This window comes from Bombina bombina, chromosome 6 (assembly GCF_027579735.1).
Source record: "Bombina bombina isolate aBomBom1 chromosome 6, aBomBom1.pri, whole genome shotgun sequence".
NCBI classification, from domain to species: domain Eukaryota; kingdom Metazoa; phylum Chordata; class Amphibia; order Anura; family Bombinatoridae; genus Bombina; species Bombina bombina.
The window spans coordinates 706,053,760-706,071,133 of NC_069504.1; the positions used below are offsets into that span (position 1 = coordinate 706,053,760).

General features: G+C 42.2%; 1 protein-coding gene across 1 annotated transcript in view; it reads right to left on the minus strand.

Annotated features, from left to right (window-relative positions):
* Window positions 1-2,550: 2,550 nt before the first annotated feature.
* Window positions 2,551-17,374, minus strand: part of ODAD3 (outer dynein arm docking complex subunit 3) — an 83,790-nt gene continuing 68,966 nt past the window's right edge. The window contains exon 14 of the mRNA XM_053716037.1: window positions 2,551-3,729. Within this exon, the coding sequence (XP_053572012.1) occupies window positions 3,599-3,729 (131 nt within the window). The 3' untranslated portion in view covers window positions 2,551-3,598. The remainder of the gene's footprint in view (window positions 3,730-17,374) is intronic.

The window sequence follows — 17,374 nt, forward strand, 5'->3', positions numbered from 1 at the left end:
GAGCCTTATCAGGCCCCCAGATCTCCTGCCATTCCCGCCCCTCCAGACAGGCTGGTGCCCCCATAGTGTCTTTTGTCTTAAAGAGTCCCAGTGATAAAGAGGTGGCGGTTTTGGGGTGATCCCGGGGAGCTGCGCCACTTCCCGGTGTCATTGGAAAGTTCTCAGTCCCCAGATGCCACTGTTTAAAAAGCGGCATTATCCGTCGCTGGGGTTTGGAGTTACAGCCTGGGAAAGATAAGGAGGTGGGGGGTGTCAAAAACCTCCGGCTCCCAAGGGGGCTCCCCTCTGGCAATCACCCCATCTCTGGTCCTCCCTAGGGGCTATCAATCCCCAAAAGAGCAGAGGTCTGGGGCAAGGGGCCGCTGGAGCGACCTGGGGTAAAGGGAAGTGGGTATCCGGTGTGGTGAGGCCAGCCGGCAGTTCCAGGAGCCCGGCCAGCCAAGAAGGGTTTTCCTGGTCAGAGAACAGCTCCTCTGGGAGGATGTGCAAAACACCAAAATGAACAAAATCAAGCATCCTGGAGATCGTGAAAGCTCACAAAAGTTCACATGATCCAGGGAGAAATATGAGGGGGGGGTGGAGGTTTAACCTTAGAAGCCTGGTATCTGTGACAATTATCCCTAATGCAACTGTGAGAAAACAAAAAATGTAAATAATGTATACCTGGGTTCCTCTTGGTTTAAAACTAAGATTAGTTCACCAGCGTAAGTTCTTGGTGACCACTTACCATTAAACAATTCTTCCTACTTTCATCTGAAGGTAAAAAAACAAGAAAAACTAATCAGCAAAACCACAGGGCATCATAGCAAAGTGTTGAAATCACACTTTTATTTCACCACTTTAATTTTTCACAGGATTTTGAATTGATTTTGTGAGATTTCAGAGTAATGCTCTTTAAAGAAGGATAAGAAGGTAACTGTGCCTGCACATGCCAGATAAATCCTTTCTTGCTAGTCTCAGTACAAGCATTCAGATTGGATGCTTAGAGTCCCTCTACAATGGGATGTGGTTACTTGGGAAATTTTGTTCCTGTTATATTTTCTAGTTAGCTTTTTACATATATGCTGTATCAATTCCAAGAAATGCATCATTTTTGGAAAACATACAGTGTTGCAGACACTAACAATTTTTCAAGCGTTATTTTGTAATTGTGTATAAAATAACAGGCATGACATCATAGTTACTGTTACATAAACTAATCCTGAACGCTAAAGTTGCTTTTTTATGGGCAGTAAAAGAGCTGGTTGCCCATACAAATGCCCCTTTAGGGGCAATTGGTGGATTAGTGTTTTTTTGTAGTTAGGTGGGCAACTATTGGTAGTTTATAGTTAGATTATGGGGCTTTTTATTTTGGGGTGTTTTTTTAAAGGGTATTAGATTAGGAATAACTTTTTTATTTTTGATAATTTAGTTTGTTATTTTCTGTAATCTTAGCTTTTTATTTTAATGTAATCTTAGTTTTTTTTTATTTTAATATAATGTTAGGATTTTTTATTGTAATGTAAAGTTAGGATTTTTTTATTTTGGATAATGTTAGTTTTTTTTAAAGTATATTATTATTATTTTTTGTGGTCATTTTTAAGGTAGTTAGTATTTTGTTATTTTATGTTTGTGTATTTTAATTGGGGTTAACTTAGGGTGTGTTAGGTTAGGGGGCTTAGTTATTAGATTAATACTTTGCGATGTGGGGGGTTTGCGGTTTAGACGTTAATAGGTTAATTCGTTGTTGGCGGTTTAGGGGTTAATAGTTTTATTAGATACTTTGCGTTGTGGGGGATTGGCAGATTAGAAGTTAATAGTGTAATTAAATACTTTGCAGTTTAGAGGTTAATAGGTTTATTAGGTACTTTGCGATGTGGGGGTTGGCCTATTAGGGGTTAATACATTTATTAGTTACTGCGATGTGGGGGAATGGCGGATTAGGTGTAGATATTGCGCATGCGTTAGTTGTTTGTTAAGGCTTCCAGGGAGTTACGGTACTTTCATAGTCAGCATAAGGCTTGCTGCGTCTGCCTATGTGTGGCGAGGTGAAAATGGAGTATATTTTCTCCATTCTGCGCACACGTAAGTCCTTGCGCTGAATATGTGATACCGACTTGCAACATGGTTCTATGTTAGTTTATGGGAGTAAAAACTGCGGGCGACGGGTAAAATATACGTGCATAACTTGTATGCCACGCCGTATATGCGATCGCCAGATCCGACTAAAGATTGGAGACGCCGCATATTCGATCGGACCCTCAGGTTCTGGGCTACTATAGTAAGATGTTACAGGGGCTATAAGGCACTTGGGATCTCGATTACTGAAATATTACAGGCGGTATAAGGCATTCAGGAGATGGCTAGTGTAATGTTACAGGGGCGATAAGACACTATATTACTGTAGCATTAGGGAGAAGGTAGGTCTTAGTAATATTAAAATACAAATAAAGCCTTCAATAACTGGTTAATGCATCACAGGGTGTCCAATGATGTATTTCAGATGATATATTGCAATGGGATGTTAAAAGAGCAACACAAGAATCATGAATAGATTTTTCAAATCACAGGTTTTAGTGAAATGTTTTAATTTATTTCTATCACGCAAAACAGAAAAAGGTCACAGATTTCAGCGTCATCCCTCTCGGGTCAGCTCCACTCTAGATGTTCCCACAAAATATACAATCCCATTAGCGTCATGAGTTGTTACAGACACTGACCCTGTAGCCCTTGCAATATTCTCCCTGACTGTGGCACTGAAATATGGGGGGGTGGAAGAGAATGAAAACACAGCCAAGGAGAAAGTTACCAAGTGATATGGAGAAAGAGAGAGGAGGAAAACTTTGTTTGTTAAAGGGACATAGAAGTGATACAAATTACATAAAATAAATTATATTGCATGGTTTTATTTTTTTTCTTGAAATTGCTGACTTAAACTCCTAATACTGCCCTATCCTTTTGGCTATTTGTTTTTAGACTTTACATGGCTTTGCTGTGAGCAACCAATCAGAAGCTGCGTAAACCGTTTACAACTCAACTGATACTACCTGTTACTTCATAGAGGCAAAATATGTAATGAAAAATAAAACAGCTGAAATTAGGGGACAAGATTTTTTTCGTATTTTTTTTAGATTTTTAATAACAAAATTTTCAATTTCTTTTATGAAAGTGATGCATTAAAGTCAAATTTGTGTTTAATGAGAAACAGGAAGTGTCAATGCAAAGGTTTTAAAGGGACATGATACTCAACAAAAGTTCTCTGTTCTATCTAAAACAAAATGTTTCAAAATGTATTACAGGACTTTGTTTTGTTTTTGAAAATTGGATGTTCCTGTGCAAAATAAACCAATATGTTTCTTTGGGAGTTTTCCCTGTCAGCCACTAGGTTGTAGAGTCCCAGGACTCACTTGAACATAATCATGCACTTCCTGTAAGTTTTACCTTATATTTAAGTAGTTTTTACTTAACCCTTATTTTTACACAAAAAAATAACTGCTACGCTTTAATTTACATGATAGAAAACAAAATTGAACAATATATCCCTTTAAGAGCACCCCATGAAATTAACATTTTAAAGTTCAAATTTGTAAGGAAGGTGCTAGAATGTTCTCCTCTCTCCTCACTGCTTTCCTTTCTTCTTCCTGGGACGAGTTCTTCTCTTGGTTTTGGACTCAATAATTTGTTGGGACTGTCTCTTTAAAGCAGCTCGAGTAACCACATCTCCATCATCGTCACCACTGTCATCATCATCTGTTGGGAGATGAAAAAGTCATTATGTAATGGTATCAGATAAGATATTAAAATCTCTTTGTATACTAGTGCCCAGACGTAGTACAATACTATGTATAACAGTGTCCAGGCCTACAAATGTATAGAGCTGTATCAAAGCATCCACATTTAGGGATATATTGCTAAGCTGAAAATAGAATACTGTATGGCTGTAAGGTTACCATACTGCTGTATCCAGCATATATATGTCAAGTGTATTTCGTCATTGTCAGGCTAAAATGTTGACTGCGTAACTAAGAAAGCAGCACTGCAAGGGAAAAAAATTGCTCATGGATTATTCAAACTTTTTCCCCCAAGACCGAGTGCCATGATACCACATACATTCATGGCCCTATTTTTATGCTTGGTAATATACAACAAGATAGCTGCAATTCTTAGCAAATCGACTAAAATGTGTGTGCACTTTATTCCTGATTGTAGTCAAACTTAAAAGTGTTGTAAAAAAGTAATAACACTACACACACTCTTATACAACACAAACACCACACACACTCTCATACAACACACACACCACACTCAATCTCATACAACACACACACAACACACAATCTCATACAACACACATCCTACACACAGTCTCATACAACACACACACTCTCATACAACACACACACCACACACAATCTCATACAACACACATCGCACGCACTCTCATACAACACACACACCGCACGCAATCTCATACAACACACACACACCACACACACTCTCATACAACACACACACCACACAGACATTCATATACAACACAAACACCACACACACTCTCATACAACACACACACTACACACACACACCACACACACTCTCATACAACACACACCACACACACTCTCATACAACACACCCCACACACACTCTCATACAACACACACACCACACGTACTCTCATACAACACACACACCACACGTACTCTCATACAACACACACCACACACACTCTCATACAACACACATACCACACACTCTCATAAAACACACACACCAAACGCACTCTCATACAACACACACCACATGCACACTCATACGACACACACCACACGCACTCTCATACAACACACACACCACACACACTCTCATATACAACACAAACACCACACACACTCTCATACAACACACATACTACACACACTCTCATACAACACACACACCACACGCACTCTTATACAACACACACACCACACGCACTCTCATACAACACACACAACACACACACTCTCATATACAACACAAACACCACACACACTCTCATACAACACACATACTACACACACTCTCATACAACACACACACCACACGCACTCTTATACAACACACACACCACACGCACTCTCATACAACACACACCACATGCACACTCATACGACACACACCACACGCACTCTCATACAACACACACACCACACGTACTCTCATACAACACACACCACACACACTCTCATACAACACACACACCACACACACTCTCATACAACACACACACCAAACGCACTCTCATACAACACACACCACATGCACACTCATATGACACACACCACACGCACTCTCATACAACACACACTCTCATACAACACACACACTCATATACAACACAAACACCACACACACTCTCATACAACACACACACTACACACACCACACGCACTCTCATACAACACACACACCACACGCACTCTCATACAACACACACCACATGCACACTCATATGACACACACCACACGCACACTCTCATACAACACACACACCACACACAATCTCATACGACACACACCACACGCACACTCTCATACAACACACACACACCACACACAATCTCATACAACACACCACACACACTCTCATACAACACACACACCACACACTCTCATACAACACACACCACACGCAATATCATACAAAACACACACCACACACACACTCTCATACAACACACACACCACACACTCTCATACAACACACACCACACGCACTCTCATACAACACACACACCACACGCAATCTCATACAACACACAACACGCAATCTCATACAACACACACACACTCTCATACAACACACACCACACACACTGTCATACGACACACACACACCATACACACTCTCATACAACACACACCATACACACTCTCATACAAACCACACACTACTCACTCTCATATAACACACACTACACACAATCTCATACAACACACACACAACACGCAATATCATACAAAACACATACCACACACACTCTCATACAACACACACACCACACACACTTTTATACAACACACACACCACACACACTCTCATACAACACACACCATACGCACTCTCATACAACACACACACCACACGCAATCTCATACAACACACACACACAACACGCAATCTCATACAACACACACACACTCTCATACAACAAACACCACAAGCACTCTCATACAACACACACCATACACACTCTCATACAAACCACATACCACACTCACTCTCATATAACACACACCACACACAATCTCATACAACACACACCACACGCACTCTCATACAACACACACCACACGCACTCTCATACAACACACACACCACACGCACTCTCATACAACACACACACCACACGCACTCTCATACAACACATACACCATACACACTCTCATACAACACAAACACACTCTCATACAACACACACACACCACACACTGTCATACAACACACACACACCACATGCACTCTCATACAACACACACATCACAAGCACTCCCATATAACACACAAACTCTCCCACAACACACACACCACAAGCACTCCCATATAACACACAAACTGTCATACAACACACACACACCACAAGCACTCTCATACAACACACACACTCTCATATAACACAAACACACACATACTACAACACACACAAGTCATGACCCAGTAAACATGGTGTTTTGATCTAGTAATGGGTTCTGACCCATGGTTTGAAGAACTCTGCTTTAGACCATTTCTTTAACTCTAGTGTCTCTTGTACACTATGGGCCAGAATAAAAGTGAACTGATTGAATGCAATACGCTACTTTGCACTTAGCCTTGTTCTCTCAGTAGCACTTCATTTGGTATCAAAAAATGTTGGTTAACTTGCTATTCCACGGCATATTTAGTTGCATGATATATTTGTAGAGACCACTATACTTTTGATGGAAAGTGCAAAGTGCTAGTAACTTAACTGTTTTTCCTGTATTACAGGTAATCAAGTGTAGTGCAGTCGAGTCATCAAAAATGCTGTCACTTTTGACACTTGAAAACCTGGTATTAACCCTGTTTGCTCTTGTGCTTTCTAATACACTTGAAAATGCTATAGAAATAAATCAAATGATGAACTAAAGGTTATTAAATGGGGCACAGTGGGTTAAACACATAGCTAAACTCTCTGCTGTTTGAAGGTTAAAGGGACATGAAACTCAAAATTCTTCCATCCTGATTTAGACAGAGCATGCAATTTAAAATAAGTTTCCAAATTACTTCTATTATCAAATTTGCTTCATTCTATCTAGGTAGGTAGTGTGCACATGACTGGAAACTGCATGGCAGGAAACAGTGCTGCCATCTAGTGCACTTATTTATGTATAACATTGTTGCAAAACTACTGCAATATAGTGCTGCAGAGACATGCACACTCCTGAGCTTACTTTCCTGCTTTTCAACAAAGGATACCAAGAGAAAATATGATAATAGAAGTAAGTTGGAATGCTGTTTAAATTTATATGCTCTATCTGAATCATGAAATAATGTTTTTGTGTTTTGTGTCCATTTAATAGTCGGTGGATTTTTGCTTTTGGGATTGTGGGGGTTCATTGTGATGTTGGTTATGACAGTTAAGGGGGATTTAGCACAAGGGGTTTTAGTGGATATTAATTATTAATGTAACATTTTTAAAACTTTACAATTTACTTTCATTATTTATTTTGTTCCCTTTCCCTGTAATTTAAATCTGGCAATTGTTGGTTTCCTAAATTCCACTCAGTTTTTAGAAAATAATGGTTGCCGCCATTTTTAAACTTAGGTTTGCCCTTAGCTATCTCTTCTGCTGAGGAGATTTAGGGACAAATATAAAACAGGCAATACAATAGACTCTACAAACAAGGATGTGTGGAAACCCTGTTATATAGTTATTTTAACAATCCTATATTCGACATGGCCTTGTTTGACCCGTATTGTTTCTGCCTGTTTTAAAACAGTCCTATATTTGCCCTCAGCAGGAGAGAGATAAGGAGTAAAAACAGAATTTATGCTTACCTGATAAATTACTTTCTCTTACGGTGTATCCAGTCCACGGATTCATCCTTACTTGTGGGATATTCTCATTCCCTACAGGAAGTGGCAAAGAGAGCACACAGCAGAGCTGTCCATATAGCTCCCCCTCAGGCTCTGCCCCCCCAGTCATTCGACCGACGGTTAGGAGAAAAAGGAGAAACCATAGGGTGCAGTGGTGACTGTAGTTTTACAAAAATAAATTTGAACCTGACTTAATTGCCAGGACGGGCCGTGGACTGGATACACCGTAAGAGAAAGTAATTTTTTCAGGTAAGCATAAATTCTGTTTTCTCTTACATGGTGTATCCAGTCCACGGATTCATCCTTACTTGTGGGATACCAATACCAAAGCTTTAGGACACGGATGAAGGGAGGGAACAAGTCAGGTAACCTAAACGGAAGGCACCACTGCTTGCAAAACTTTTCTCCCAAAAATAGCCTCCGAAGAAGCAAAAGTATCGAATTTGTAAAATTTGGCAAAAGTATGCAGTGAAGACCAAGTCGCTGCCTTACAAATCTGTTCAACAGAAGCCTCATTCTTGAAAGCCCATGTGGAAGCCACAGCTCTGGTGGAATGAGCGGTAATTCATTCAGGAGGCTGCTATCCAGCAGTCTCATATGCCAATCGGATGATGCTTTTCAGCCAGAAGGAAAGAGAGGTAGTAGTCACTTTTTGACCTCTCCTCTTACCAGAATAGACAACAAACAAGGATGATGTTCGCCTGAAATCTTTAGTTGCTTTTAAATAGAATTTTAAAGCACGAACCACATCAAGATTGTGTAACAGTCGTTCCTTCTTAGAAACTGAATTAGGGCACAGAGAAGGAACAATGGTTTCCTGGTTAATATTCTTATTAGAAACCACTTTTGGAAGCAAACCAGGATTGGTACGCAAAACAACCTTATCTGCATGGAACACCAGATAGGGTGAATTACACTGCAAAGCAGACAATTCTGAAACTCTTCGAGCAGAAGAAATAGCTACCAAAAACAAAACTTTCCAAGATAATAACTTAATATCTATGAAATGTAAAGGTTCAAACGAACCCCTTGAAGAACTGAAAAAACTAAATTTAGACTCCATGGAGGAGCCACAGGTTTATAGACAGGCTTGATTCTAACTAAAGCCTGTGCAAACGCCTGAACGTCTGGTACTGCTGCCAGACGCTTGTGTAACAGGATAGACAGAGCAGATATCTGTCCCTTTAAGGAACTAGCTGACAATCCTTTCTCCAATCCTTCTTGGAGAAAAGACAATATCCTTGGAATCCTAATCTTACTCCACGAGTAACCCTTGGATTCACACCAACAAAGATATTTCCGCCATATCTTATGGTAAATTTTCCTGGTGACAGGCTTTCTGGCCTGGATCAGAGTATCTATAACTGATTCAGAGAACCCACGCTTAGCTAGAATTAAGCGTTCAATCTCCAAGCAGTCAGTTGCAGAGAAACTAGATTTGGATGCTTGAATGGACCCTGTATTAGAAGATCCTGCCTCGATGGCAGCTTCCATGGTGGAACCGATGACATGTCCACTAGGTCTGCATACTAAGTCCTGCGTGGCCACGCAGGCGCTATCAGAATTACCGAAGCCTTCTCCTGTTTGATTCTGGCTACTAGATGAGGGAGAAGAGGAAACGGTGGAAAGACATAAGCTAGACTGAAGGACCAAGGCGCTACTAGAGCATCTATCAATGCCGCCTTGGGGTCCCTGGACCTGGATCCGTAAAGGGGAAGTTTGGTGTTCTGACGGGACGCCATCAGATCCAATTCTGGAATGCCCCATAGCTGGGTCAGCTGAGCAAAAACCTCCGGGTGGAGTTCCCACTCCCCCGGGTGAAAAGTCTGACAACTCAGAAAATCCGCGTCCCAGTTGTCTACTCCTGGGATGTGAATTGCAGATAGGTGGCAGGAGTGATCCTCCGCCCATTTGATGATCTTGGTTACTTCCTTCATCGCTAGGGAACTCTTTGTTCCTCCCTGATGATTGATGTACGCTACAGTCGTGATGTTGTCCGACTGAAATCTGATGAATTTGGCCTCTGCTAGTTGAGGCCATGCCTGGAGCGTATTGAATATCGCTCTCAGTTCCAAAATGTTTATCGGGAGAAGAGATTCTTCCCGAGACCATAGGCCCTGAGCTTTCAGGGAGTCCCAGACCACACCCCAGCCTAACAGACTGGCATCGGTCGTGACAATGATCCACTCCGTTCTGCGGAAGCACATTCCCTGAGACAGGTGATCCTGAGACAACCACCAGAGAAGAGAGTCTCTGGTTTTCTGGTCCATTTGTATTTGAGGAGACAAATCTGCATAATCCCCATTCCACTGTTTGAGCATGCACAGTTGCAGTGGTTTGAGATGAATTCGGGCAAAAGGGACAACGTCCATTGCCACAACCATTAATCCGATTACCTCCATGCACTGAGCCACAGAAGGCCGAGGAATGGAATGAAGAACTCGGCAAGTAGTTAAAAGCTTTGACTTCCTGACCTCTGTCAGAAATATTTTCATTTCTACCGAGTCTATTAGTGTTCCCAGGAAGGGAAACCTTGTGAGCGGGGACAGAGAACTTTTTTCTACGTTCACCTTCCACCCGTGAGACCTTAGAAAGGCCAGAACAATGTCCGTATGAGCCTTGGCTCTGTGAAAAGATGACGCCTGTATTAAGATGTTGTCTAGGTAAGGTGCTACTGCAATGCCCCACGGTCTTAGTACCGCTAGAAGGGAGTGGTGGCCAACCCGAAAGGAAGGGCCACGAACTGGTAATGTGTGTCCAGAAAGGCGAACCTTAGGAACTGATGATGATCTTTGTGGATAGGAATATGTAGGTACGCATCCTTTAGATCCACGGTAGTCATATATTGACCTTCCTGGATCATCGGTAAGATTGTCCGAATGGTTTCCATTTTGAATGATGGGACTCTGAGGAATTTGTTTAGAATTTTTAGATCCAGGATTAGCCTGAAATTTCCTTCCTTTTTGGGAACTACAAACAGGTTTGAGTAAAAGCCCAGTCCTTGTTCTGCAATTGGAACTGGGTGTATCACTCCCATCTTTAGAAGATCTTCTACACAGCGTAAGAACGCCTGTTTCTTTGTCTGGTCTGAAGACAAACGAGAAATGTGGAACCTTCCCCTTGGAGGAGAGTCCTTGAATTCTAGAAGATACCCCTGAGCAACAATTTCTAATGCCCAGGGATCTGGAACATCTCTTGCCCAAGCCTGAGCAAAGAGAGAAAGTCTGCCCCCTACCAGATCCGGTCCCGGATCAGGGGCTACCCCTTCATGCTGTCTTAGTAGCAGCTGCAGGCTTCTTGGCCTGTTTACCCTTGTTCCAGCCCTGCAAAGGTTTCCAGGTTGCCTTGGGCTTTGAAGAGTTACCCTCTTGCTTTGCGGTTGCAGAGGTTGAAGCAGGACCGCTCCTGAAGTTGCGAAAGGAACGAAAATTAGCCTTGTTTTTAGCCTTAAAAGGCCTATCTTGCGGGAGGGCATGGCCCTTTCCCCCAGTGATATACGAAATAATCTCTCTCAATTCGGGCCCGAAAAGGGTCTTTCCCTTGAAAGGAATATTCAGTAACTTTGTCTTAGACGACAAATCGTCCGACATGATTTAAGCCAAAGCGCTCTGCGCGCCATAATGGCAAAACCAGAATTTTTCGCCGCTAACTTAGCTAGTTGAAAAGCGGCATCTATGATAAAAGAATTAGCCAGCTTTAACGCCTTAATTCTATCCATAATTTCATCATATGAGGTCTTCGTCTGGAGCGACTCCTCCAGCGCCTCAAACCAGAAAGCCGCTGCAGTAGTTACAGGAATAATGCAGGCAATAGGTTGGAGAAGGAAACCTTGTTGAACAAATATTTTTTTTAGTAAACCTTCTAATTTTTTATCCATAGGATCTTTGAACGCACAACTGTCTTCAATTGGTATGGTTGTGCGCTTAGCTAGGGTTGAAACTGCCCCCTCTACCTTAGGGACCGTCTGCCATGCGTCCCGCCTGGGATCAGTAATGGGGAACATTTTCTTAAAGATAGGGGGGGAACAAAGGGTACACCTGGTCTCTCCCACTCCCTATCCACAATATCCGCCACCCTCTTCGGGATCGGAAACGCATCAGTGTATACAGGGACTTCTAGATATTTGTCCATTTTACACAATTTCTCAGGGAGCACCATGGGGTCACAATCATCCAGCGTAGCTAATACCTCCTTAAGCAGCACGCAGAGGTGTTCCAGCTTAAATTTAAACGCTAAGGAATCTGATTCCTCCCGCTGAGAAACCTTTCCAGTGTCAGAAATTTCTCCCTCGGACAGCACATCCCTCACCGACACTTCAGAGTGTTGTGAGGATACAACAGATAAATCCTCCAAAGCTTCTGATTGCTCATCCTCTGTTCTCAAAACTGAGCTATCACGCTTTTTAGGAAAAACTGGCAGTTTGGATAAAAATGCTGCAAGGGAATTATCCATGACTGCTGCTAATTGTTGTAAGGTAATAGGGGCCAATGCGCTAGAGGTACTAGGCATCGCTTGCGCGGGCGTAACTGGTGTCGACACATGGGGAGAGGAAGGAGGACTATCCTCGTTACCTTCCGTTAAAGAATCATCTTGGGCTACATTTTTAAGTGTCACTGCATGGTCTTTAAAATGTTTAGATACCTTAGCACACTTTAAACACAAATGTAAAGGGGGTACCGCCATGGCTATTAAACAAGGTCTATCTGTTGGCTCAGACATGTTAAACAGACTTAGACAGCACTCAAATACAGTAAAATACAATTTTTGAAAAAATGGTACTGTGCCTTTAAATAATAAAAAGCGCACACTTTTTTACTAAATCTCCAAAAATCATCCAATCTTTATGAAATTTTCACCATATGATCCTAATGCTTTCAAATGATTGCACAGTAAATTTCAAGTCAATTAACCCCTTACTGCCCAAACCGGAGCAAATTAAAGCTGGCAACCGGTTAGCAAACTACAGCACCATGCCACAGCCTATGCTGTGGCCCTACCTTCCTTGGGGATTAGTTTTGATCGAAAATAAGCCTCTCTGAAGTCCTCAAACAATCTCTGGACTCTTCACATGGAGATGCACGAAAAAAATCAACTGCGCAACTGAGGCGCGAATTTCAGGCCCCCTCCTCTTCACTCTGGAGATGTGGGGCCTTCCCAAGCCAAAATAGGTGTCTAAATAGATGCCATGCGGAATAAACCCCAAAAAAGTGTTTCAAATGTAATATAAACTTGTATAAATATCAGATTTTTGTAAAAAAATAATCGATTGCCCCTGAACAGTGTCCACCAGTGTTTGAGCCCTTTCAAATAAGCCTTCCTTCTATACTAAGTCTCAGAATATGGCTTACCTTTCCCACGTGGGGATTCTTGTCAGTCTTCTAGCATTACTAAGTCTTGACTAGAAAAAATGACTGAAACATACCTTAAAGCAGTGAAGCCTGCAAACTGTTCCCCCCAACTGAAGTTTTCTGGTACTCAACAGTCCTGTGTGGGAACAGCAATGGATTTTAGTTACAACATGCTAAAATCATTTTCCTCTCAGCAGAAATCTTAATCACTTTCTGCCACAGAGTAAATAGTACAAACCGGCACTATTTTAAAAAAAACTCTTGATTGAAGAAATAAAAACTACAAATCTAACACCACATTTACTTTACCCTCCCGTGGAGATGCTACTTGTTAGAGCGGCAAAGAGAATGACTGGGGGTCGGAGCCTGAGGGGGAGCTTTATGGACAGCTCTGCTGTGTGCTCTCTTTGCCACTTCCTGTAGGGAATGAGAATATCCCACAAGTAAGGATGAATCCGTGGACTGGATACACCATGTAAGAGAAACAAGTTTAAACATGGTGGAGCCCATTAAAATAGAGAAACTAAACCTTTACACTTATATCAATATTTAAACAAGGCTAATCTTTACTTTAAATATATTATTATATTGAACATGTATTTACTGTTTAATATCCCTTTAAGGCAGTTATGCTGGTTAATAGCAATTCTGGGGTTTTAATGCCAAGGGGTTAACTGAGATATTAGTTATGGTAGTCATGGGGTTTATTGTGATACGGGGTTATGGCGGGGTTTTTAGCCCTAACGGTTGGTTTTGATGGCGAGGGCTGGTGGTTTAGGGGTTAATTAGGGTTGGGTTTTTTTGTAGTGAAGGATCTGGTTGTTTAGGGGTTAAATATATATAGTTATGTCAGTTTAGAGTTTAATTCATGATAGGGACAGCTGTAAGTAAAAAAAAATTATGCTTACCTGATAAATTTATTTCTTTTTTGACATGATGAGTCCACGGATCATCTTAATTACTATTGGGAATACCACTCCTGCCCTGCAGGAGGCGGCAAAGAACACCACAGCAAAGCTGTTAAATATCACCTCCCTTCCCTCCCAACCCAGTCATTCGACCGAAGTAAAGGAGAGAAAGGAAGTAATAAGGTGCAGAGGTGTCTGAAGTTTATAAAAACCAACAACCTGTCTATCAAAAACAGGGCAGGCCGTGGACTCATCGTGTCAAAAAAGAAATACATTTATCAGGTAAGCATAAATTTTCTTTTCTTTTTAATGACACGATGAGTCCACGGATCATCTTAATTACTATTGGGAATCAATACCCAAGCTAGTGTACACAGATGATACGGGAGGGACAAGACAGGGAACCTAAACGGAAGGCACCACTGCTTGAAGAACCTTTCTCCCAAAAGCTGCCTCAGCCAAGGCAAAAAGTGTCAAATTTGTAGAACTTTGAAAAAGTGTGAAGAGAGGTCCAAGTTGCAGCCGTGCAAATCTGTTCCACAGAAGCTTCAGTTTTGAATGCCCATGAGGAAGCAACAGCCCTCATGGAATGAGCCGTAACTCTCTCTGGAGGCTGCTGTCCAGCAGTCTCATATGCAAAACGTATGATACTCTTCAGCCAAAAAGAGAGAGAAGTAGCCGTAGCTTTCTGTCCCTTATGTTTTCCTGAGAAAACCACAAACAAAGCAGAAGACTGACGAAACTCCTTAGTCGCCTGCAGGAAAAATTTTAAGGCACAAACCATGTCCAAATTGTGCAGAAGCCGTTCCTTCTGAGAAGTAGGATTAGGACACAAGGAAGGAACAACAATCTTCTGATTAATGTTCCGATCAGAAACAACTTTACGAAGAGATCCTAATTTAGAAAGTAAAACTACCTTATCTGAATGAAATATAAGGTAAGGGGACTCGTACTGCAATGCCGAGAGCTCTGACACTCTGCAAGCAGAATACATAGCAACAAGAAATAAAACTTTCCAAGATAACAACTTAATATATAAGGAATGCATAGGCTCAAACGGGAGCCCCTTGAAGAACTTTGAGAAACAAATTAAGACTCCATGGAGGAGTAACTGGCTTGAACACAGGTCTGATCCCGATCAAGGCCTGACAAAAGGATTGTACATCTGGAACATCTGCCAGACGTTTGTGTAACAAAATAGATAAGGCAGAAATTTGGCCCTTTAGGGAACTTGTCTATATTCCTTTCTCCAAACCCTCTTGGAGAAAGGACAAAATTCTAGGAATCCTAACTCTACTCCAGGAGCAGCCCTTGGATTCACACCAATAAAGATATTTACGCCATATCTTATGGTAAATCTTTCTAGATACAGGTTTACGAGCCTGAATCATGGTCTCTATGACCGATTCTGAATAGCCCCGCTTGGATAAAATTAATCAGTCAATCTCCAAGCAGTCCGCTTCAGAGAAACTATATTTGGGTGAAGGAAGGGCCCTTGAAGTAGAAGTTCCTTCCTCAACGGAAGTCTCCAAAGTGGCAGAGACGACATGGCCACCAGACCCGCATACCAAATCCTGCGAGGCCAAGCTGGTGCAATGAGGATCACCTGAGGCCCTCTCCTGCTTGATTCGAGCAATTACCCGAGGAAGAAGAGCAAACGGAGGAAAAAGGTATGCTAGACTGAAGGTCCAAGGTGCCGCCAGGGAATCTATCAGTACCGCCTGAGGGTCCCTGTACCTCGACCCGTACCTCGAAAGCTTGGCATTCTGCCGAGATGCCATGAGATTCAATTCCGGCTGACCCCATTTGAGGATCAGGCAGGAAAACACTTCCAGGGAGTTCCCACTCCCCCGGATGAAAGGTCTGCCTGCTCAGAAAGTCCGCTTCCCAGTTGTCTCCTGGGATGTGGATCGCCTACAGACAGCAAGAGTGGGTTTCCACCCACTGAATTATTTTGGTTACCTCTGTCATCGCTAAGGAACTCCTTGTTCCTCCCTGATGATTGATGTAAGCCACTGAGGTTATGTTGTCCAATTGGAACCTGATAAACTGGACCAAGGCTAACTGGGGCCAGGCCAGAAGAGCATTGAAGATTGCTCTCAGCTCCAGAATGTTTATAGGAAGAACAGACTCTGACTGAGTCCAAACTCCCTAAGCCTTTAGAGATCCCCAGACTGCTCCCCATCCTAGAAGGCTGGCGTCTGTTGTCACAATCACCTAAGATGGTCTGTGAAAGCAGGTTCCTTGGGACAGATGATCTAGAGACAACCACCACTGAAGAGAATCCCTTGTCTCCTGCTCCAGTATTATTTGAGGAGACAAGTCCGCATAATCTCTGTTCCATTGTTTGAGTATGTTTAACTGCAGAGGTCTGAGGTGAAACCGAGCAAACGGGATAATGTCCATTGCCGCCACCATCAGCAAAATTACCTCCATGCACTGAGCCACTGATAGCCGAGGAGTGGACTGCAGAACTAGACAAGTATCGAAAATCTTTGATATCCTGACTTCTGTCAGAAAAATCTTCATTGATAGGGAATCTATTATTGTTCCTAAGAAAGATACCATTGTGTTTGGAACTAAGCAGCTCTTTTCCAAATTTACCTTCCAACCGTGAGATTGCAGGAAGGATTACAACATTTCCGTGTGGAATCTTGCTTTTTGAAAGGATGGCGCCTGGACCAGGATCTCGTCCAGATAGGGCGCCACTGCAATGCCCCGTAACCGAGGCACCGCCAACAGTGATCCCAGAACCTTTGAGAAAATTATGGGAGCTGTAGCAAGACCGAAGGGAAGAGCCACAAATTGGAGGTGTTTGACCAGAAAGGCAAACCTTGTTAAACTTGTGATGATCCTTGTGAATAGGAATATGTAGGTACTCGTCCTTTAATTCCACTGTTGTCATGAATTGACCCTCTTGGGCCCAAGGAAGAATGGAACGAATAGTTTCCATCTTGATTAGACTCATGAATAATATTAGTCTGACAGTTCCCTCTTTGGAACCACAAACAGGACAGAATAGAAACCCAGACCAGACCTTG